This window comes from Oncorhynchus mykiss, chromosome 16, assembly GCF_057628025.1.
Source record: "Oncorhynchus mykiss isolate SJ-2025 chromosome 16, ASM5762802v1, whole genome shotgun sequence".
Lineage (NCBI taxonomy): Eukaryota > Metazoa > Chordata > Actinopteri > Salmoniformes > Salmonidae > Oncorhynchus > Oncorhynchus mykiss.
Window position 1 is genome coordinate 45,146,473 of NC_143037.1, and position 23,699 is coordinate 45,170,171.

Here is a 23,699-nt window from a genome sequence, read left to right on the forward strand (position 1 = left end):
CAAGTACTGTGCTTAGGTAAAAAGAGAAATAATGTCCCATTTGTAACACTGACAAATAGAGCAATAACATTTAAACAAAAAAATAATCTTAATCTGATTGGGTGGGCCTGTGCCCACCAGGGCCCAAGCCCCTGGTGCCAACCCTCATGCGATGGATATGGTGACAGCAGCTATAAGCTTAATAACAGAGGCTTGCTAATAGCACATCTCAACTTAGATGTAATGACAGTGAGCTGCATAGAAATGCTGGCACATATCTGTCCTGATGAACAGGATCAAAGTCGATCGATATGGATGACCTGGAAGATCTCCATCTGAAACTATTGCACAACTGCAGCCTAGTTGCAGAATGGTGCATTGGACATCACATAAGTGCGTCAGCAATGAAATTGCAAACACATCACTGTGTATCTTATCACTTTCAGAATTATATTCAGGTTATTTCCAAGAGGCTAGATATATAGTTGTTTTGCATTGCTAACAGGCGTCACTGAGCAAGTTCAATTTGCAGTGAAACAAGACTACTTTATTCTGAGTATTTATTTAGTCAATCCAGTGCCAGTGCAGAATAAACTAGATTACAATTAAACACTTGCTGAACCTATTGCAGTTCACGTGAATCATGTGTCTATAAACTCTGTCAAACAGGGGCTGTATCACATTAGTGGAAAGCAAGACTATTCTTTAGGGCAGATGTGTCGGTTTTGACTAGCAGAAGCAACTTTTCGTAACTGGTTAGGAAGAGGGTTAGCTAAAATTGTCCCGGTCACAACTAAAATATCTTAACTCCAATCAGGTCTGCCATGACCAGTCTTGGTTTCCACTAATGCAATGCAGCCAAACAGGGTAGGTATGCTCTCTAGTGGTAACCATTAGGAACAGCATCAAAACAACATGGGACAAGACTTACACCAAAAAAAATCCAATACGTACATATGAGAATGTCCTTAAAAGTCATAAAATTAGATGACAGTGCAGGGTCTTTATTTTATATTCTGCAAAGTACTGTCCCGGCAGCACAACATGGAGGCATTCAACACTGGAGGATACATAAGGCTGGGTCTGACTAACAACATTTACCCTTGGCTATACTATTATACTTAGAGATTAGCAAATGATAAATAGTGTCAGAAAGTAGCCTGTCACTTCAGAATGTATTTCACCCATAAAAGCTGCATTTAGACAGGCCACCCAATTTTGATCTTATTCTTCACCAATTGGTCTTTCGACCAATCAGATCTGCTGTGAGTGGTCAAAAGAACAATTCAAATTGGGCTGCCTGTGTATTGCAGCCTTAGTACAGCCTTACACATCCAATTAGTGACCTCCATCAAACAACGATTCCTAGAGGAGTGCACTGGTTAACCCCTGAGACTAAACATTAACTATAAATGTAACATGCAAAACAATCCCCAACATGAGTCACTAAAAGTGCCAAAAATAAAAAGGAATAACTAATTTTAAATACTAGTAAATAATCTAATATTTAACATCTTTAATAATATTGAATTGTTATGGACCACGCAATTCTCAAACAACAAATTGTTGTAATATATCTAATTATGTCAATTTATACAGTATACAAAAGTAGAATTGTGACATTACCGTGGTGCTTAGCAGAACTCACTCATCCAGGGTTACACAACAACAAAAAAAAGGCATTTTACACAACACTGTCCAACCCACAGAATATATTAACCCTGTGTTAAGAACCTGTGACCGTTCAACTCCTTGGCTTTGTACTGCAGTTAGCAGTGCTGCAGTCAGCAGTTAGTCAGGTTGGTGCGAGTTCAGCTGGCTGTGGGGGTCTCTTTATTCTGGGGCTGCTGCTGGCGCAGGACTGCCTTCACAGGTGATGTATGGCCAGTGAGAACAGGCCAGGAAGGCCTGGATGCATCCAGATTGTAAGCCCCATATTTCTAGACCAGTTTCTGTGTTATACATCTGGAGTCGGACAGTACACTGCGGCTCAACACAGAGCACAACACTTCTGAAGAAATACCTTCACCAATACATCTTTGGCTTTGCAAATGTAAGATCATGCGTGTGCGTCTGTAAGCAGCAATATTCTCTTTAAATACATTTAAGTGTGTATGTATACCTGTACATATGTATTAATGTAGGCATGTACTGCCAAAATAAAGGAAACACCATCATAAGTGTCTTAATATGGCGTTGGGCCACCACGAGCCAGAACAATTTCAATGCGCCTTGGCATAGATTCTACAAGTGTCTGGAACTATTATACGAGAAACTACTATACGAGAAATTCCATCATTTAGTGTTTTGTTGATGGAAAACAGTCTCAGGCACCGCTCCAGAAATGTTCAATTGGGTTGAGATCTGGTGACAGACACACTTTAAACCCCCTAGGCTCCTTTGAGACTCCTATCAAAGTCACGGAGATCTCTTCTAGCCATGGTAGCCAAAATAATGGGCAACTGGGCATTTTTATACATGACACTAAGCATGATGGGATGTTAATTGCTTAATTAACTAAAGAACCACGCACCTGCTTTCAATATACTTTGCATCCCTCATTTACTCAACTGTTTCCTTCATTTTAGCAGATATATATATATATGTGTGTGTGTCACCCTCACGCCCAGTGCACCTGTGCCCCTGCTGAGGCTGTGGAGTGTCTCTTGGCCTCTAGCAGCGAGGTGGCCTGCTGCTTGTCACTCTCGATCTCCTTGAGTCGCTTCTCGTCCAGGAAGGACACCAGAGAGTTCCTCATGTCAACCACCTCCAGCATCTCCTGTAGCACACGGTCCTCTTCTGCCTGCTGCTCCACCGTCTTCTCAGAGTCTGGGGTGGACACGGACACGATAAAAGAGGATTTTACGGACACACGTCAAACTTCGCACAGGAGCTGAACAAAAAGCCTATCCACTCCCTCTTTTGCTCCACCCAATAAGTGAGCTTTCAACAACGCCATCAGTGAGACAAATGCAACGATCCAGTCTTTTTGTAGAGAAACATACCATCCAGCTCCATGTATTGTCTGAGCTCCATCTCCAGCATGCTCTGTTTGTCCTCCAACTCCAGCTGTCGAGACCTGAGGGGCAGAGGAAACAGAAAACAGTTGAATAGAAGTGGCTGGTTTCATTCAATAGGGCCTTAGTTGCAGCTAAGGGAACCCCCCCCCCCCCACAGCTCACACTCAGCTCATGAGTCAACATGGCAAAACAAGGGTGCAGCTATGTTGAACACAAAAACAACTGTCAGGAGCGTGCAGTCTGCTTCTCTGTCCCCCGCTGGCTACTTCAGCTAGGGACTCTCACCACACAAGAACACCACACTCTGTATAATGTATGGAAATGTATTGAAAAGTTCTACACTCACGCCACCATGAGGTCTGACTCCTCAGAGACCAAGGCGTTCTTCTGGTGGACCAGATGGATCCACTGGTCGATCATCTCTGGGGAACCGCCACTGCCTGTGGGAGAATGAGAAGACATGGTGGGGGGGAGGGCTAAATAGACTATGAGTTCTTTGATCCCTAAAGTTTGCCAAATGCCAATGTTTCGCTCTACGGACGTCCATCCGAGCATCACAGGATAAAAGATGAAAAGGCAAATCTTTGCAAGACAAGCGATGTTCAAAGTACTGTGTTATGGTTCGCTAGATCAAACGAAAGCGTCGGGGTGGGGGTCGCACCTTCCTCTCCTCGGAGTACCTGCTCCAACACCACACCTTTATCCTCCAGCTCTTTAAACGTCACCTCAATCTCCTCCAGGCGTCTCTGAATAGACTGGGTGGAGGGTGGGGGGTCACAAGCATACAATAAGATGAGCTTTAAAGCAGAAAACACTGGACAAGCAGCAAGACTCAATACTGGCAGGTCCAGTGTTACGACTAACCATCCCAATGTAGAGCTGTTCTGGTCTGGCATCAGCACTGTCCTGTTCAGACAGTGAACAGACCTGTGCAGTATTCAGTAGGGTGCACCAGAGCAAAACCTTTTGCAACAATTAATGTTCTCTCTCTAGTAAACACAATCCCATGCTTTACTGGAAAATCTCAGTACAGTGAACCGACCTGTGCTTTGTGGAAGCGCTGCATCTCACACGTCTTGGCCCGTCGATCCAACGTCCTCATCTTCAACAGCTCCAGTTTCTCAGCCTCCACAGGGTCTGAAGGGATGGTCTGGAACTAGAGACAAGGGAGAGTGTGTGTGAGTGCAATGTCTATGGACTTAATATGCCAGCCAGACAAGTCCCACTCCTTACCTTATCATCATATAAATCCAAGCCATCTGGTGCAAACATATCCAACTCATCCTCCTCCTCGTCATCATCATCAGCACAATCTTCCTCAGATACACTGTGGCCATGGTGTACTTCTTTGAAGTTAAAGATATACAATTATTCATTCAGAATAGATATGAAGAACATGGCTATTAACAACTGCTGTTTGCCATATACATAAATAATTGATAGGTATAAAGATGTTGTCATACTGACACCATATAATTAGGAATCAGAATACTAAAATGGACATGGACCTTCTTATGATGGGATAAAGGTCAGCCATTTTGATCAGGGAGTTGGTTAACCACAGTTTGCCAGTGCTGTGATATGATAGTGTAAAATAATGAATTTGAATCATTTATCTGCACTGTATGTTTGTTGGCTAGCTAGCCAGACAGCTTTAGAGGAATGATTACATTAATATATATATTTTTTTTTAAAATTAAACTGCCAATATGCCAACATTCTAGTCAAACAATGCAGTCAATCCACAGCCATATATTCACTGGCTCAAATCAGTTGATGATAGGATTTAGACACGTTGTAAATGCAACAAGTACTGATATAGTATCACGTTCTCTATTTTCCTGCAGAATTAAAATCAGGATTACACCTCTACTGCCATTCTTTCCAATTACACTGGTTTGGATTACTCCCTGACCAAAGTGGCAGCCATTTTCACCCCATTCTGGAACTTTGAGGTTTTATGACATATCCCCTCTAGTAATTTAATAGGATCTCTATGGCCGAGACAGTAAATCCACACCCCACTAGGGTCTTTACCTGGGTGGCTGTTGAGGACGCTGAAGCGTTGGTCCCTCCCCAGCCGAGGAGAGGATAAGTTCCATGGGGAGAACTTGGAGCGGACCCTGGCGTGCTGACCCTTGCCCTCCGCTGGTTCCTCTTTCCTCCTGAAGCAGCGGCGGTTCCTGTGCTCCCGTATGTGTCCCCCCGACCCAGGGCCCCCACTCCAGTAGCCCTCCTCCTCCTGGCCGTCTGCACCTCAAATCACACTTTATTAAACCCTTCAAGCTTTCGACTGGGCCATTTTAAACAGTTCACACTCCCATTTAAAATCGCAACATTTTTAAACAGTTAAAACAATAGAGACTAAACAAAGAAAAGGTAATGAAAGAGATACCTGGGGGTTTGGGTGGGCAGGGACCCCCTGCTGTGGCTGAGGAAGAGGAGCAGGAGGAAGAACCGGGTGTCTCCGAGTCAGAGTCCAGGCTGAAGCTCAAGTTAACTAGGTGGTTCTTCTCCTCGTCGGTCAGCTGCAGCTTCCGCAGGGATGGCTTCGGCCTGGAGTCAGGGGCTGCCTTGGGAGTTCCTTTTTCCCTTTCTGCCCTGGGGGACCCCTTCTCCCCTACATGGGCTGGTGACGTGTCCCCTTTTGGGGTGAGTAGGACGGTGCGTGGTTTGGGTACAGGAGGGGAGGCCTGAGGGCTTGGGATGGACGAGCGAGAGTGGCGAGGTTTTGGGACAGGGGTCAGAGGATCCGAGGGGGCATCCTCACCCCCCTCCTTCCCCTCTTCCTCCACCTCACAGTCCTCAAAAACTTTCTTTGTGAAAACGTCTATGGGTGGTTTTGGTGAGACAGGGTGCTCCTCTACAGGGTTAGGCTGTTTGCTACTGGGGTCTTCCTGACTCGGAGGATGCAGAGGCTCCATGGGTTTAGGAGGACCCGAGTCTAGATAGTACTCATCGTCCTCAGAGGGACAAGGTGAGGGGTCTTCACTGGAGATCGAATTCACACCTCTCTCCTCCTCGTGACCTCCGATGGTATCCTAGAAGGGAACGAAATGGAAGAAGCATTGTAGTGATTAAACATTCCTCTGTAAATGAATGGTCATGGTACACTGCCCTGTTGGAAATGAACAAGTCTTGTGACTCAACGCCAATGTACTACTTCTGCCCACTAGCTGTCCTTAACTGTTCTGTACAGACAAGCTGAGCCACAAGCTGGCAACATGGTATGCAACAGAACGGTTTAATTTCCCATCTGCTCAAACTCAGAACAGAGAGACCCACCTTAACGGATGGGGATTGTTCCCTGTTCTCCATCTCTAGCTGTTCAGAGTGCAGCTCACAGTAGAACTTCCCTGAGGGCACAAGAGGGAAAACAACAGCTTGCACAGACTCTGGATCTGGTACATGTTAAGAGATGCTACTTGACAACCCTTTCTCCCGTTCTCCTTTTCACATGAACCACAAAACACGTAAAAAGGGTATCTTTCATTCATTTTTCATATGGTGCATAAATAAATTAAACTGTGCTGTATTTATCATCCGGATGTAGGTTCCTTGCCTTGGAGGATTTAACTTACTACAGGTATGGAAGCTGTTGCACCAGAAATAACTATATTCTGTTTCTGTATTGTCCAAAGAGGGAGTAGCTTGCTGCGTCTTTGTGAGCAGACAACATTTCAGAAGACAGAACACAACATGTCACAGAGAACATTTGTTCCACACTTGAGTACATAACGACCATGGAAGTCCTACTTGCATAGTAACATGATGTTGCGCTTGTAACAAAAATATTCAAAGGGGCTCATTAGGACCCAGCAGAAATCCCACGAGACTGAGTGCCAGTCTACGCTATCAGGTCACCTCCTTGAAATTCATCAGCATGCTAAGGAATTAACATGATTAGCACAAACAGACTGGCACTCGGCTGTAGAAGAAGTTGTCATGCTCACTCACCCGTGTGCTGGTTAAATGTATATCTGCCAAGTCTGAGGGTGGTGCCACACTGCTGGCAGGTGAAGCAGCTACGGTGGAAGAACTTGCCCTCGGTGCTGATCCTTTCCAGCACATAGACCCGCTGGCCGCAGAAGTAACACTCCTCATTGTTTATTGACGTCGGGCTTAGTTCAGGGTCAGGGGTCACCTCAGGGGCTGAGAGAGGGGCTACAGGCTGAGAGCAAAGAAATTGAGACCAACAATCATATTTGAACAGTACTTCAATAACTTAGCACACAAACATGTGCTTATGATGTAACAATAGCGACTAGTCCTGAAGGCCAAAGAAAGACGAACGACTCAAAATGACAAATCTGGCGTGTTCAACAATTATTACAAAGGTCTGTACCCTAGGAGTTATACCACAGTAGTAACCAAAGAGAGGAACAACCGCTAGTTCAATAACATAGCACGGAAACATTGTATAGAATAGCAGTTGGAGTAGCCCTGAAGTCTGCAGATACATCCATCACACAGCAAAAGGTTAGCGCTGCATGGGAGCCTATGGTAATGAGGATAGCATTTGTATTCTAGACACTACTCACATCTTCCTCATCTCCCATCCTCATCCTTTTATCTTTTTCTTCTGTCTCGGCTGCCAGTCTCTCCTGTGTAAAAGATAAAACAGTCACATGACACTTTTTGGTTTAAAATATGCAAATGAATAATGGATGATGTCAAAATGAACAATGCTTTAGATATTATCTTACATGCTTGAAAAGGTGTCTTTGCTATTACAGTTGATTTTGGAAAAGGCCAACAAAGGTAAACGTCTACTGTAAGTGTTCTGTAGTATGGTATTAGTTATAATAACGAACTAAAACAAGCAAATTATGACTAAAACACATTGTTTAACTGTTGACAATGAACGTACAATGAATGAATCAAAGCATAATTACAAGAACCAAAACCAAAATGGCTGGGCATGTGAATTCAAGGTTCCTATCTAAAGAACTCTGATATTACTGTAAGTAAATAGTTAACGACAGCGGGGAGTTGCATGAAAAAGATTGACAGTCGATGTGAACTTGAGGTTGGCCTACTCTCCATTTTACCCGACAGACAAATGTATTTTTTTTAGCGCGCTATTGCTGATACTCTATTAAGGAAACAGCTGACCAGTCGCAGTGACAACATGCAGCTGATTGCCTGAGCCTTACCTTGCGTCTTTGCAGAGAGTTGTGCTTGAGCTTGTTGAGGAAGAACACAGCCTGAAAAGACAGGGTCTTCGACGGTGTCAGGAGAAGGCTCGGGGGTTCTGCTGCAGACACACAAACGCACTCCGGCTTCAGTTTCATACTGTCCCTGTTCTGCCAGAACACACACGTTTCACAGGCACTAACCTAACCCCACTGTGTTGTCCCGAGTCCCTCCCTACAGCAGAGAAACCTGCATTTTAAAAATGTGCACAGCTTCTTGCACATAAACAATGTGTTATGGCTTTTTCCTCTACCAATCTCTCTTATGTAAAAAATCCTGTCAAGTCATTTTATATTACACATCCAGCTTCTCCACACTGCTGTTGAAAACAAGGCTTTGTAGAAGATGTAATTAAATTCAACTTGTCAATCCCCCTGAGAGAACTCCTGTGTAAGCGCCCGGTGACGGACAGGACATGTTCCTCGTGCATGCGCATCTGTGTGCAAGCCAGACAGCCGATCCCCCTACAGAGAGCTACTGGTATGCTACCTACGGCATCACAGCGACAAGGCAAGCGGAGCAAGTCACACCCTCTCTCCAAGCCTGCCTCCAAATGCTGGATCACCACTGAAAATATCTCTGCTACACACTCTGCTAGTATTTACCAGAAACACCCCCGGCAGCAAAAACAGACCGGGAAAATCCTTCTTCCTCACAGCAGGAATATTAGATATAATTTAGATGACGCCGAGGCTAGTCCCACCCAAGCCTGACAAGCCATTTCCTCACGGGCTGCTGTGCCGTTTGCTTTGACTGCTGCCTGGCTTACCGACTGAGCGCACGAGAGCAGCACAACCCTGACAGTCAATCAGGGCTGGTTATGTGCACAGACCCAGCTACTCTAACCAGAGGAATGCTGGGTAATGCTCTTAAAGGGACAATGACAGCCCTCTCCCTCCTTATCAACACAAAACACATTTCATAGAGAAAAAACACCTGGGCCCAAGGTTGTACAAATGGGGGTTACATAAGCTATGCACTGTCTAAACAGCAAACATAGGTCCAGATTCAATCGCTTTCACTAATAGTAGGATATTTGATATGGTTAATATTGAAAACTGCTGAAATTTGGTCCAGCATTTTTAGAAATTAAGCACAAGAAAAACACCTTTATGTAATGAATACAACTATGCATAATGTCGAGATAACAATGTCACAGTAACATTCTACAAATATACATAGTCTAGTCTCGTGATAGCAGACCTCAACAACACTTTCTTGTTCAAGGTGGCTGGCGTCAAGGCTACAAGTAACCAAACAATCACGGTGCTAATTACTGTACGTAACATGTCTGACAGCCATTGCCCTGATGCTTACCTCTAGTGGGCGTGCTTTCGTTGAAGGCATCGTGGATCTGTGTGAGGTAGAGCACCATAGAGAGCTTGTCTATCTGTTCCTTGGTGGCCATGTCACTGGCTGATATGATGGGAGGGATGCCCAGCTCTTCCTCCAGGAGGCTGAAGGCCAGCTGGTTGTTGTGGACCGAATCAGACTCCTTCAGAGAGGACATGTCACTGTGGAGGGACAGGTGAGGGATAGTTACTGTGTTGACCAAGGCCATGTTCAGTAGGGCACACCATAGAACATGAACGTTTGCTTTCTTATTGGACAGGTAGTAGCATGGAATTTGAATAATTGGAAATTGGAAAAGCCTCTCAGACCAATGACATTTTACTGTAGACTCACAGGTAGTCTTTCCTCCTGCTGTACTACTTGTGCATTTGCTACATTTGTGGTGTATAAGTTGAATTGTCCCCTTATAAAGCCCACAGACTCACATAATATGGGGTCTGAAGGTGTTGATGAGGGCACACAAGGCCAGGCCAGACCTCCAGGACTGGGTCAGATCCTTCACCTTCACCCTGTCGTACCCTGCAGTGTGCTGCTGGCACCACTTCAACAGCTCCTCAAAAGCTCCAACCGAATCTGGGCCATGAACACACATAGGAACACTGCATTAGGATTTAGAACGCATGCTCAGTAGGCTTACACTACGCAGGAATCGCTCCGCCATTTCCTGGTTGTTAAAATTCTAATAGTTCGCCTAATTTCAGTTTAGTGACAAAACAAGCAAGTATAGTGTAGAGAATCATTGTACCATCTAAACCACTGAGAAATACCTTTCCATAATCAAAAATATTGTATTTTCAGATGTTTAAAGCGGGTGTACAAAACTGAAAGTAAAAGACAGCAAAAACTAAACTTAAGAACGCAATAACGCACATAGAACAGATCTACTGCTTCTTAAAATTTGCTTTCAATGAGAATGGCAGATCTATAACTCACATTTCTATGTGCATTTGGTCAGGTCTCCCAATAAGTTACATATTGCAGCTCTATTAAAACTTGTAAATTCCATTACAGAATTACGCCAAAAATCTGTAACGGAATTACTGCAACTGAATGGGAAATCATAATAGTCACAAACCACAGTTGGGTCACCTGCTACTGTCCTCCCTTCCACTGGCATAGTGTAATGTTCAGCTCAGAACTATTTTCTTTGTCTTTCTGTTATCTGGCCTGGAATGTTAAAACAGACCGAGTCTGGGCAGTGCTCTGCTGTGCTGCACTGTGATTTCCAAACTTGTGAAACATGAGAATAACTACATTCAGATCCAGAATTATGCATCTCTGTACAGTACAGATCAGGGACCCATGATGTAATTCCGTTACTGTAATTCCGTCACCGTAATTCCATTACCAGATGTAAATCCACTTGTAGTTCAATAACCAAAATATATATTTTTCAAACTCAAGGTGTCATGTCATAGCTGACTCCCCATTCTTTCTGCAGACATCTTTGAATCTTAATTCAGAGCACGTATTTAACAACGTTATTGTAAAATGTAGACCTGTTACCAAAGTTTGCATCTGCACAGTTCTTCCACTAAGTTCCTTTTTTAAATTCTCCAGTGGAAATGGTTAAAGGTAGTCTTTGTGCATAGAGTTGTATGGTTTGTAAAACATTAAGATCAGAAGGTTTTTGTTTGGCATACATTTAAAGTGGAAAAAACTGAGTCTAAGTGTAATTCCATTACAGTGGAATTGCCCAGCACAGTCGTGCCCAAACAAAAAATGAATCATGCCCATGCTCCCCTCATGCATTACTGCTTTAGTAAAGTGAAGCTAGACAAACCTTGTCGCAGGTGAGACAACCTGCCTTTCTGCTTCTTGGTTGGTCGGCCCAAATCAATATGGTCTTCAACATCATACAGATGTTGCAACTTTGGAACGCATGCAAAGAGAGAGAATCATAATAAACAACATAGCACTTGATTTGAGTTTAATTTTATACTAGAGCCAGAACACCGTAGCATGGTCCCAGATATGCTTGTGCTGTCTTGCCAACTCCTACGGTCATTGTCAAGCAAGGGCAATAGGAGTTGGATATACAGCACAAACAGATCTAGGACCAGGCTTAAGAACACAGTAGGCTTCATAAAGCTGGTACTCAAATGCAGAAAGCTGGGGTTTGGTTTGATGCAGTGTAATTGATCTGGTAGTTTGTGAAAACTAAAGCCTTTCAGATCAATACTCCTCTAGTGGGGGAAATCAAAAAGCATTTCCTAGCCGGCTCAACACTTCATACACAAACAGAGCAGTTTCCTGGCAACACATGTATACTCTGGGAAATATCAACCCAAAATGGCAGAGCAGCACTGATATAATTCACAATGTGTTTACAATGTTACTCAGCACCATATCTATTCACTTTGCTAGCACTGATACAGTGAGACAGTTATACCCTTTTCACACCATCAAACCAACCTGAACCAAACTTTACTGAGCTTGGCCTGGTTACGCATCCACTATAGTTGCTGGAACCGTGTTGAAAAGAAAAGATCCAAGCCAGCACAGTGTCTTTCAGGTTCGTCCAATATTGTGAATCAGGCATCAATGGAGCTTTGAGTCTGCGCTGACCATAGAAATAGAAGGACTACAATGTAATAGATAATATTTGTGTGTTTCTGACCTGGTTGGCCTTGATGGAGTTGAGGTTGACGTGCTGGTAGCGTGTAGCCGGGTCTATGCTAAAGGCACTGTAGTTTTTACTGATGTTCTCTGGCGTGGTCTGGGACAGGAGCTGGTAGATACTCTCCCTATTTAAGTCAGAGGGAAAGACATCTCCTAGAAACACTTATACCTCAGAAGCTCAGTGTAGAACTGAAGAAGAAGCAGCTCCAAAGGAACAGAAGATTGATGGGTTTGTTCAGTGTCATGACGTTGGCCTGGGGGTAGGTTTATGACAGTCATAAATACCTCTTCCCCCCCCTTTTCCCTCTCTCTACCCTACTGATGTTACATTTGCAAACCCCTTGGTTAACATAGAGATTCTGGTAACATCAGAAGGTGGGGGGAAATTAACTATGCTCTGGTAATCCGACCAATTGAACATATGCAGTGGTACTTAATGAATATGATGTCAGTTTGGTTGTCATCTGAGACATTCTCATCAATGACAAACTCTGCAGTGTAAAGTCTACACATCAGAGTTATTGGATTCACATGGAATTGTTGTTCAATTTAAAATGTTTGAATACGAAATTATTTGTGATGGGATGAAATGTGATTTTAGCTTCTAAAATGTGAGAATTGGGCCCGACTCAGTGGCCCGCCCACGTGAAGAGACATAGATTGTAAACTATGAAACACACCCCGTTTCTCCCTTCCTATATAAAGCCTTGATGACAATATAACCTCCTGTTCCGAGGATGTGAGGACGACAGTCCGATGTCAGAATGGTTCAGATAATAAACTACAGAACGAAGCCAACATCAGGTTAGGAAGGAACAGACAGAGTATTCCGTCTACCACACAACGACATTACTACAACGTATCCAATTTACCAGCAGAGACATTCTTCAAAGGACAAAGGACTCGGTTGGGCAACACAGCCTTCCATCTACCACCAACCTACCGAAGCGCAACTCAGAGTAAATCTTTTTTGCATTTTCCTTTTCGAAATGGGCGGTAATTTAGTATACATACAGTGCCTTGCGAAAGTATTCGGCCCCCTTGAACTTTGCGACCTTTTGCCACATTTCAGGCTTCAAACATAAAGATATAAAACTGTATTTTTTTGTGAAGAATCAACAACAAGTGGGACACAATCATGAAGTGGACATTTATTGGATATTTCAAACTTTTTTAACAAATCAAAAACTGAAAAATTGGGCGTGAAATTATTCAGCCCCCTTAAGTTAATACTTTGTAGTGCCACCTTTTTCTGCGATTACAGCTGTAAGTCACTTGGGGTATGTCTCTATCAGTTTTGCACATCGAGAGACTGAATTTTTTTCCCATTCCTCCTTGCAAAACAGCTCGAGCTCAGTGAGGTTGGATGGAGAGCATTTGTGAACAGCAGTTTTCAGTTCTTTCCACAGATTCTCGATTGGATTCAGGTCTGGACTTTGACTTGGCCATTCTAACACCTCGATATGTTTATTTTTGAACCATTCCATTGTAGATTTTGCTTTATGTTTTGGATCATTGTCTTGTTGGAAGACAAATCTCCGTCCCAGTCTCAGGTCTTTTGCATTCTTCCAGAATGGTCCTGTATTTGGCTCCATCCATCTTCCCATCAATTTGAACCATCTTCCCTGTCCCTGCTGAAGAAAAGCAGGCCCAAACCATGATGCTGCCACCACCATGTTTGACAGTGGGGATGGTGTGTTCAGCTGTGTTGCTTTTACGCCAAACATAACGTTTTGCATTGTTGCCAAAAAGTTCAATTTTGGTTTCATCTGACCAGAGCACCTTCTTCCACATGTTTGGTGTGTCTCCCAGGTGGCTTGTGGCAAACTTTAAACAACACTTTTTATGGATATCTTTAAGAAATGGCTTTCTTCTTGCCACTCTTCCATAAAGGCCAGATTTGTGCAATATACAACTGATTGTTGTCCTATGGACAGAGTCTCCCACCTCAGCTGTAGATCTCTGCAGTTCATCCAGAGTGATCATGGGCCTCTTGGCTACATCTCTGATCAGTCTTCTCCTTGTATGAGCTGAAAGTTTAGAGGGACGGCCAGGTCTTGGTAGATTTGCAGTGGTCTGATACTCCTTCCATTTCAATATTATCGCTTGCACAGTGCTCCTTGGGATGTTTAAAGCTTGGGAAATCTTTTTGTATCCAAATCCGGCTTTAAACTTCTTCACAACAGTATCTCGGACCTGCCTGGTGTGTTCCTTGTTCTTCATGATGCTCTCTGCACTTTTAACGGACCTCTGAGACTATCACAGTGCAGGTGCATTTATACGGAGACTTGATTACACACAGGTGGATTGTATTTATCATCATTAGTCATTTAGGTCAACATTGGATCATTCAGAGATCCTCACTGAACTTCTGGAGAGAGTTTGCTGCACTGAAAGTAAAGGGGCTGAATAATTTTGCACACCCAATTTTTCAGTTTTTGATTTGTTAAAAAAGTTTGAAATATCCAATAAATGTCGTTCCACTTCATGATTGTGTCCCACTTGTTGTTGATTCTTCACAAAAAAATACAGTTTTATATCTTTATGTTTGAAGCCTGAAATGTGGCAAAAGGTCGCAAAGTTCAAGGGGGCCGAATACTTTCGCAAGGCACTGTAAGATACTGTATTTACGATAGCACAGCTTCTCCCTGTGTCCCTCAGTCTTCCCGCTCTTTCACTCAAACCCAGCCCCTTTTCTTTTGTGTAACCAGCTGCCATATCTGTTCCGCCCGCCAGGGACGTTTTCCTTTATGACGTAATTTGTAATCAAGTTATGATTAATTATGTGTATGTGTAATTCTGTGTGATTAGTTAGGTATTTAGTAAATAAATAATTGAACCCAATTTTGTATTGCTGATTCAACTTGTTAGCCAGGGTTCGTGCAGATAACCAAGAATTTACAACTTTCAGATGAGACTGAATTAAGGTGACGATTAATATTGACTGCTATTGATGTAAAATATTACTAGGTCTTTAAGAGTTTATTCGGAAGATAACAGCTCTATAAATATTATTTTGTGGTGCCCCAACTCTCTAGTTAATTACATTTACATGATTAGCTCATACATTATTTTATAGAATAGCATGTCATATCACTTAATAGCCAAAGACACGACACCAGGAAGATTTTTTTTTTTAAAGCAGCTGCTCGTGAAGTAATGGATGTTCAAAAGAATATTGTGAGGAAAAACAGTTAAAGGCTGAAAGGCCCGGCCAGGGTAACCCCCTTCGATACAGTAACAACGAAAAGGGATGGGCACATGATTTTTGAGGTGGTGTTTATGATCATATAGAAAAAGCTTGGTTACCGTTCGGCAACGACTTCCAGGTGTGGTTTTCCCTTGCCCCAGCTCCTGACCATCCACGCTGTGTCGAAGGCAGCCAGAAACCCACGGGCAATACCTGTTCCCAGAGGCCAGAACGGCTGTGGACACATACACTTTCAGAATAGTGCTGTATGACAACAGATAATTGTATATAGACACTGTTATACCCCGAGACGATTTTATACTCCATTTCCTAAGTGAGGGCCGTATGTAAAAGTACAATCAGTGTATCATTGTGTGTATAACTGAATGTATATTACAGTATGTGATATAGATACCATGAATATATATATATATATATATAGAAACCATGAATATGTTAGACATTTTAGAACAAGGTCATCATCCATCACATGTCCATGACATCTCACCTCCACCAGGCAGTCTCCGACCAGGCCTATGAGTAGTTTCTTTCCTTTCCTCTCCCTGACCAGCGAGGCGTTCTCAGCACGGTGCATACAGGTGAAGTCAAACATGGCCACGTCAGGCTGGCCAGCGTGGTTCAGGGCAAACTGCATGTTGGGCAGGCGGTGGCCTGTGGAGAAGTGGGCAGCGCTGTGGGCGTAACGCAACAAGGCGTCCTGGTCCACGTTGGCCTGGCCCAGGAGCTGATTGGCGTCACTGAAGTCCTGGAGACAAGGGGGAACATAATTGAGGTGGTCACAGAGGGGACACCATATCATTAAATCAAACAAAAATACAAATGGGGAACTATGGGGGACACATTGGGGGTGGTCAGTGCTTGAAGTGGAATGATAAAGGTGCCAATAAGAATTTTAGAGGCCAGTACTCATTCTAATTTTACAGTACTGGTGTTCTTATATAAGAGGTGCTGATACTCAAGCAATAGAACATTGGAGAAGCTGATAGTCTGTACTACTGATGCAGACCGGCATAATTCAAGCACTGGGGTGGTGGTGACATACATCAGAGAGCTGTCTATCACGGACTAGAATCTAGATGTAGCTTTATGTGAAAACAATGGATATAATCCTCCCACATAGTCTCGCCAAGCATTATATGCTCCACATAAAGAAGCAAGCCGACACTGAGTCAGCATCTTTAAACAAAGTGGAACAGTGACAAGAATTACACAAATACCAACCCTCCATAATCATGCGCAAATATATAGAATGATTATAGCTTCAGCGCAACAGAAATACTAAACAGTTACTCAGCAGAACATCTCCCATCTTGGCAACTGAACTATAACAGATGAGACAGGGGAAAGTCTCTATTTTGATAACAGGCAGAGTGGACTCTAATCATTGAGGACAAAACAAGAGGATCTGGCTTTGTCATTCCAGACCACTAGTGTGACAAGAGGGAGCGAGAGTGAGCAGACCCTGTGCTGCATAGACATCAATTACATTAACACGGTTTATTAGCGGCTAATCCCAAAGAGCAGGAAACGCCCCCAGCTTGTTTGGGGAGGACTATGTTGGGATCCAGGCTTGGGCCAGTTTGTCTCAGTATTGTGAAAAGCCCTCTAGAGGCCTAGTGTGGAGCTGCTGCTGCTGGTTGTAATGATGTGGTTCCCTCACCTGTTTAATGACCCCCATCTTTAACAGGCTCTTCTTCTTGGCAGTCATGACAAAGTAGTGGGTGGCGTCTTTATAGTAGACTATGTTCTCCAGATCAATACCTGAAGGGAGGGTGGGAGAGATAGAGAGGAGAGAGAAAGAGGGCGAGAGAGGGTGATGGAGATATGGAAAGAGAGAGAGAAAGAGAGAGATCAAAAACTAAATGAATGAAAGAGAGAGAATGAAATGAATGAGTGAGATAAACAAAGAACAAGACAATGACAGGACAAGGGAAACAGCACGAGAGAAGAAGAACAGGGGGATTGCGTCACAGACGATAGCATCAATTCAAATGACATTGACAAGAGGAAGAGGGACACAGATTAAAAAGACAGCACTCTCCACTGTCCACACCTTCTCTGTCGCAATAATTGTCACCATGCCCAGACTGTGCAATATTCTTTATCCTGATCCACGGTCGCTGAAACGTTAGCGTCCAACAGTAGAAGGGTTGGCACTCACTAGACCCAAACCAGGGTCACAGAATAGAATCCTACCTTCCTCTGTGAGCAGGTCCTGGAAGAACTTCTGGTTGTAGATGCGGGCCACACCACTGATCTCTGCCACCTGGGCCTCGGCTGCTGAGTGATGGTTGATGAAGTTACATGTGATGCCGATGGCCAGCTTTCCTCGCAGCTCCTTCCACCTGAAGCCTGGGGAGAAAGACATGCATATCGAGGAGAAGCACATGCAGTCTGAATTCAGGTGCATATAATTGAGTGTTTCCGTTTAATGAATCAATTGTATTGGAGCTTGAGTGTCCGGATACATTCTTTGTTTTCTAAGTGCGTACAGTATGTGCAATGGGATGACAGCGTGTGAGTGTGTCCTCACTCCTCACCATCAGGGACAAAGCGTCCTCCTCCTGCAGAGATGAAGACATCAAACTGGAACTTCCCAGCAGGGTGATCGTCAGGAAACAGCTTGGCCATCCAGCCTGATGGAGTGAGCCATAGGGAACCACAGAGAGAGCATAGCATTAAGGTCTATTATCACACACAGGATTCTGGGCAGATTATTTCAACTGCCCTACAAGCTTTTACAGCCATGCAAATAGCTAGTATTTTATTTCTCTAATACAGGGAGGGAACAGAGGGGAGTCTAGAAGTACCCGTGGCTTCTGAGGGCTCCACGAAGCCTTTGAATTCCACCCCAGTGTTAACCTCCACCCCCAGGAGGAGAGACACCTTCAGCAGTATCAGCTGGAGCTGACGGATGCCTGAAGGATACGGACACATAGAAAGATGTATGATATTGTCACACCGGGAATTAAAACAATCCTCTTCAATCCAAACAGTTGACTGACGATACGGATACACACTACCAGTCAAAAGTTTGAGAACACCTGATCTTTCAAGGGTTTATCTTTATTTTTTACTATTTTATACATTGTAGAATAATAGTGAAGACATCAAAACTATGAAATAACACACATGGAATCATGTAGTAACCAAAAAAAAGTGTTAAACAAATCAAAATATTTTTTAGATTTGAGATTCTTCAAATAGCCACCCTTTGCCTTGATGACAGCTTTGCACACTCTTGGCATTCTCTCAGCCAGCTTCACCTGGAATGCTTTTCCAACAGTCTTGAATGAGTTAGCACATATGCTGAGCACTTGTTTGCTGCTTTTCCTTCACTCTGAGGTCCAACTCATCCCAAACCATCTCAATTGTGTTGAGGTCGGGTGACTGTGGAGACCAGGTCATCGGATGCAGCACTCCATCACTCACCTTCTTGGTCAACTAGGAGGTGTGTTTTGGGTCATTGTCCTATTGAAAAACAAAACAAATGATAGTCCCACTAAGCAAAAACCAGATGGGATGGCATATCGCTGCAGAATGCTGTGGTAGCCATGCTGGTTAAGTGTGCCTTGAATTCTAAATAAATCACTGACAGTGTCACCAGCAAAGCATCCCCACACCATAACACATCCTGCTTCATGCTTTTACAGCAGTTGGAACCAAAAACAACCAATTTGGACTTTTCCACCGGTCTCTGCTTCTTCTTACTGGTGTCGTTTAGTAGTGGTTTCTTTGCAGTAATTTGACCATGAAGGCCTGATTCACACAGTCTCCTCTGAACAGTTGATGTTGAGATGCGTCTGTTAATTGAATTCTGTGAAACATTTATTTGGGCTGCAATTTCTGAGGCTGGTAACTCTAATGAACTTATCCCCTGCAGCAGAGGTAACTCTGGGTCTTCCTTTCCTGTGGAGGTCCTCATGAGAGCCAGTTTCATCATAGTGCTTGATGGTTTTTACGACTGCACTTGAATAATTTTTTTTAATCCATATTGACGTATTGTAATTTTTCTTCGCTTATTTGAGCTGTTCATATGGAATTGGTATTTTACCAAACAGGGCTATCCCCCTACCTTGTCAGAACACAACTGATTGGCTCAAACACATTAAGAAGGAAGGTGCCTTAACAAGGCACACCTGCTAATTGAAATTAATTCCAGGTGACTACCTCATGAAGCTGGTTGAGAGAATCCCAAGAGTGTGCAAAGCTGTCATCAAGGCAAACGGTGGCTACTTGAAGATTCTCAAATATAAAATACATTTTGATTTGTTTAACACTTTTTTGGTTACTACATGATTTCATGTGTTATTTAATAGTATTAATGTCTTCACTATTATTCTACAACGTAGAAAATGGTAAAAAATAAATAACCCTTAAATGAGTAGGTGTTCTAAAACTTTTGACTGGTAGTGTACACAGGCACTGTATGTGAAAAAATAACAGTAATAGATTCATCAACTAAATAAGGTTTGATTTAGTCATGCATAATGAATAAAGATATATGATTGGCATTATTACATCAGTAAATCTAGTTGATATAGCATGGCAGTGGTAGACATACTGATGTGATCCAGAGCCCCAGTGCAGAATTTGCCATAGAACTTCTTGGCAGCCAGCCCACGCAGGTCACAGATGGTGTAAGGCCAGAGGTGCAGCACGTTATTCCGGGAAAAAGAGTCCCTCTTCTCCAGTACCACCACCTGAGCCCCCAGCAGAGCCAGCTCTATGGCTGTCCTCAGCCCGCACGGCCCTGCACCCAGCACCAGGCACTGAGGAGAGAGAGAGAGAGGGAGATACAGAGGTGGGTAGAGGGGGGAGAAAGAGTGAGCGAGACGGAGGGGAAAGGGAAAGGGTGTGTGAGAGAGAAGAGGGGAGAGTGGGGGGGGGGGGGGGGGGGGGCAGAGAGAAGGAATAAATATAGAGAGGAAGGGAGGAAATCGGATAACGCTCTGCAGTTGCTGAATGCACCTTGATAGTATCAAAAGCACTGACAGTACTCTGTCAATGTAGAGACACAATGCTGATGTTGAAACCTTAAACACAACTAGAGAGCCAACACTAACAGACCACCACACAGCCACCCTCCTTGTACAACTGTGTTTTACTTCAGATAACTTCTTGAGTATTCCTCTTCATTGTTTAAATGAGAATAAATAAACACACACACCTTGGTTTTGGCACAGACTTTGCCCTGCTGGTAGTCTTGGTGTTGGGCCCGCTTGTCCAGCTTGATCCAGAGGGCTTTGGCCTTCCAGTAGTTGAGCCTCTCCTTGAGCTTGGTGTAGAAACTCTGGTAGTCCCGGGGGTCCAATTCTAGGTGGTGGCAGAGCTCTGAGAAGGTACGCTGCACCTCCTTACAGGTCTGGGTCTGGACAAACTGGTCAAAGAGGGAATGGGAGGGGTTGGTGGGGTCCTGGTTCACCATGGTCGTGGATGCTCAACCTGTGTCTCCAGATTCTTGGATGTTCACTGTGGATAAAGTAAACACCAACACCATGAGAAAACTCAAATATATAAATTATATTATTAAAGTTGTCCTCTAAAGGGGCACACATTTTTGAAAATGTTAAATACTCTGCCTAAAAATAACTGAGCTCAATTACAGAAGTTATTATAATATAAAGACTAGCTAACAAAGTGATGCATTTTTGCCATTGGGCTTTGGAAATATATGGAGGTGGTCTAGAGGTCTGACTAACAGACAACAACTGGGGACAATTCCCTCTGTCTGAAAATAAAACCCTAAAATTAGATGGTTTTAAAGCCACCTGAGTCATAGTCATCGCTAACTTCCCCAACCAAGTGTTCTGTGTAGGTTCGTTATCTTTATGACAGCTCCCTAAGATTGAATGCTATGATGGGTGTTTACCACTGAACTTAGTGACGATATATTACACACAAATAAGACAGTCTACTCTTAATAGAACACACTTCCTGTATCTTTGGTCCGGTGTTTCTCTTTCAGAGGGAAGAGAGACAGAAGTGGTTGGCCACATCACACTGAACAGATGGGTTAATCTTAGCTTCACACACTGGCCACAAATAATACAGTCGCTATCCTCTTTACTTAAACTGGTTAGATAATAATCACTTAGTCAGCATTGGCTCTGGGCGCGGTAATACTAATAGATCTGAAAAGGGCTTACTTGGATCACATAGCTGAGCATTGCAATGACTAAAACAGACTAGAACTCCTTCCATACACCTGTACTGCTACTACCACTACTACATGTCAGTCAAAATAAAGCAGTAAATATACATACGGATATGGACAGAAGAATCATTAAACTCCAGTTTAAATGTGCAGGCAAATGTAGACCAACCTAAAATGTTTAACAGCAGTGACAACAACTAGGTGACAAACTCTACTCAGGCTACTGTATGTGTCAAGCATTTAGTGCTTTGTGGTTGGCAAATCATTTCCTGGAACTAATGTTTTGTTCACACATGACTTCCTGAGATGACATTTACAAACGCTGTAACTTGCTGGTTATGTTCAGCATCTTCTGCTAGACACCGGAGGCAGGCAGACACACACCCGATTGATTGGACAGAGTGGGTGAGGGCTTTTTATGGCCATAGAGCTATAAAAATAGATGCGTTTGTGGGAGAAATATAGGCTACTGTACAGTACAACCAAACATAACTGTATGAAGAGCTATTCATTCAATGGACCGAGATTGTCCAGGTCTTTATTATGTGGATGTTAAGAATAAGGTCATAAAACAGGCTCTAGTCTACAGTGTACATTATGCACAAGGAACCCTCACCCTCTCAGTAGATCTCCCTCTATGTACTGTAGCATTTCCCTGGAGTTCTCTTTGGCCCTCATATAGTTGCTCTGTAACAACTCAAGTGTTATACTGGACATTGATAGAACAACATTGCGGTTGAGAGTTGAACCTCTCCGTCACTGCCTCAGGCAGAGCTATAAAATCAGACATAGCCTTGATAGTTGGAACACTTCAGCTGTCAGATCTAGCAGTATCATATCAACCCAGGCCCAACAGTCACACTGTAGCTATGCAAGGGAACTTTATCTGTCAAAATACACAGGATATGGCTTCACTGGGGACAAAACGACTGAACATAATTCCTCAAAACCATATCATTAAAATCAGAACTGCACCGCTCTCCAGTCATGCACGCTCTTGAACTCAGCTTTACAGTGACGAAGTGACTGCCATAAAGCTGGTATAAAGAGGCACACAACCACACTAAAATGTGGGCACAAATTTCTGCCTGGTAATGATTAATCCTCTCTTATCAAATACAATAACAGCTTCCATGTGGGCACAAAGGTCAGGGTAAAAGTCCTTCTCTCACTAGACCTCAAGGAAACAAATAAAAGTGTGTCCAATACAACACATGTAAGCAGGTCACTTTCAGTATTGGTGGTGTGCAACTTGAATGTCCTACTATCCTACTGTCCCCAGCATCTCATCTTCTCGGAGTCGTCTTATGCCAGTCGGTCATTCAAGTCTGTCACACACCTACGACTGTTTGTTCAGCTTAATTTTAGATGTGACATTTCTGGCATCCTTCTTCTTTGTTAAGCAACAGACATCTGCAAACAGAACGTTGTGTCATTCGCAACATCCGGAGTATTTCATCTAAGAGAGAGAGAGACAAGAGCAATGGTATTTGTTCATACTGTCGAAAGACAGTTGACAGCCTCAATGAAGTGTTGGCTGCTGTGGTGGAGAAAGAAAGTAGACAGTTGCCTGTTCTTGACTCTTGTGATGATGTATGTGGTTAAGAATGCTGCACCCTGCAAAGCACAGAACATCTGCCTGGTACAAGTTAACACACACCATTTAGGGTCTGTTTCATTCCTGAGGTTCTACTCAAACAAGTCTTGTCATGACAAATATGGAAATGGCCAGGAACAAAACCTTGAGTGAGGAAGAACCTTTCCTTATGAAGTAGACTGCTCTGCTTGAGCAATGATCAAGTTATTGCTATACTTCCGACAGACAAGGCAGATGTTACATTTACCTGAGGAGAACAGTGGATAAGGGTTTTTGTCTTACCCCGTCGCGTGCCGGCTGAGGACAAAGGGTCTGCCACAATGACTGGTCTGCAAACGTTGCGGTGTATATGATCAAGCTGCTGAATGCCTCTAACGTGACAGAGCAGCCAAAAGTTGGGGCCAGGAAAGGGGCGGGACAGCAGAACAGTAGACACAGCACAAATGAGAGAGGTAGAAAGAAAGGTGAGTGAATTGGGTATGAGATGCTAACCATATTTCCCTGAAGTGAACTAAAGTGTTTTTGCTCGTTTGCCAAAAACAAAACAACTACGATGCCAAGGTT

The 23,699-nt window shown here is 43.4% G+C and overlaps 1 protein-coding gene across 21 annotated transcripts; it reads right to left on the reverse strand.

The window, feature by feature from the left end:
* Nucleotides 1–525: 525 nt before the first annotated feature.
* LOC110492051 (F-actin-monooxygenase mical1) lies at nucleotides 526–23,562 on the reverse strand. Of its 21 annotated transcripts, none has more exons than XM_090202878.1 (26): nucleotides 23,418–23,532; nucleotides 22,878–22,997; nucleotides 20,552–20,853; nucleotides 19,946–20,153; nucleotides 18,192–18,299; nucleotides 17,922–18,017; nucleotides 17,578–17,733; nucleotides 17,042–17,142; nucleotides 15,869–16,126; nucleotides 15,480–15,595; nucleotides 12,169–12,295; nucleotides 11,332–11,419; nucleotides 9,974–10,121; nucleotides 9,513–9,709; nucleotides 8,156–8,256; nucleotides 7,541–7,603; nucleotides 6,957–7,170; nucleotides 6,285–6,355; nucleotides 5,395–6,040; nucleotides 5,037–5,249; nucleotides 4,233–4,345; nucleotides 4,042–4,155; nucleotides 3,661–3,754; nucleotides 3,346–3,439; nucleotides 2,985–3,058; nucleotides 526–2,808 (listed from the first exon to the last, which is right to left on the reverse strand). In XM_090202878.1, the coding sequence occupies exons 3-26, from the start codon at nucleotides 20,807–20,809 to the stop codon at nucleotides 2,600–2,602; spliced, it is 3,867 nt and encodes a 1,288-aa protein (XP_090059004.1). In that variant the 5' UTR covers nucleotides 20,810–20,853; nucleotides 22,878–22,997; nucleotides 23,418–23,532; the 3' UTR covers nucleotides 526–2,599. The 21 variants fall into 21 exon arrangements, with proteins under 21 accessions (XP_090059004.1, XP_036802831.2, XP_090059000.1 ...); XM_036946936.2 differs by having other exon boundaries at nucleotides 5,037–5,255; XM_090202874.1 differs by having other exon boundaries at nucleotides 5,037–5,255; nucleotides 8,156–8,253; nucleotides 23,418–23,514.
* Between the last annotated feature and the right edge of the window lie 137 nt (nucleotides 23,563–23,699).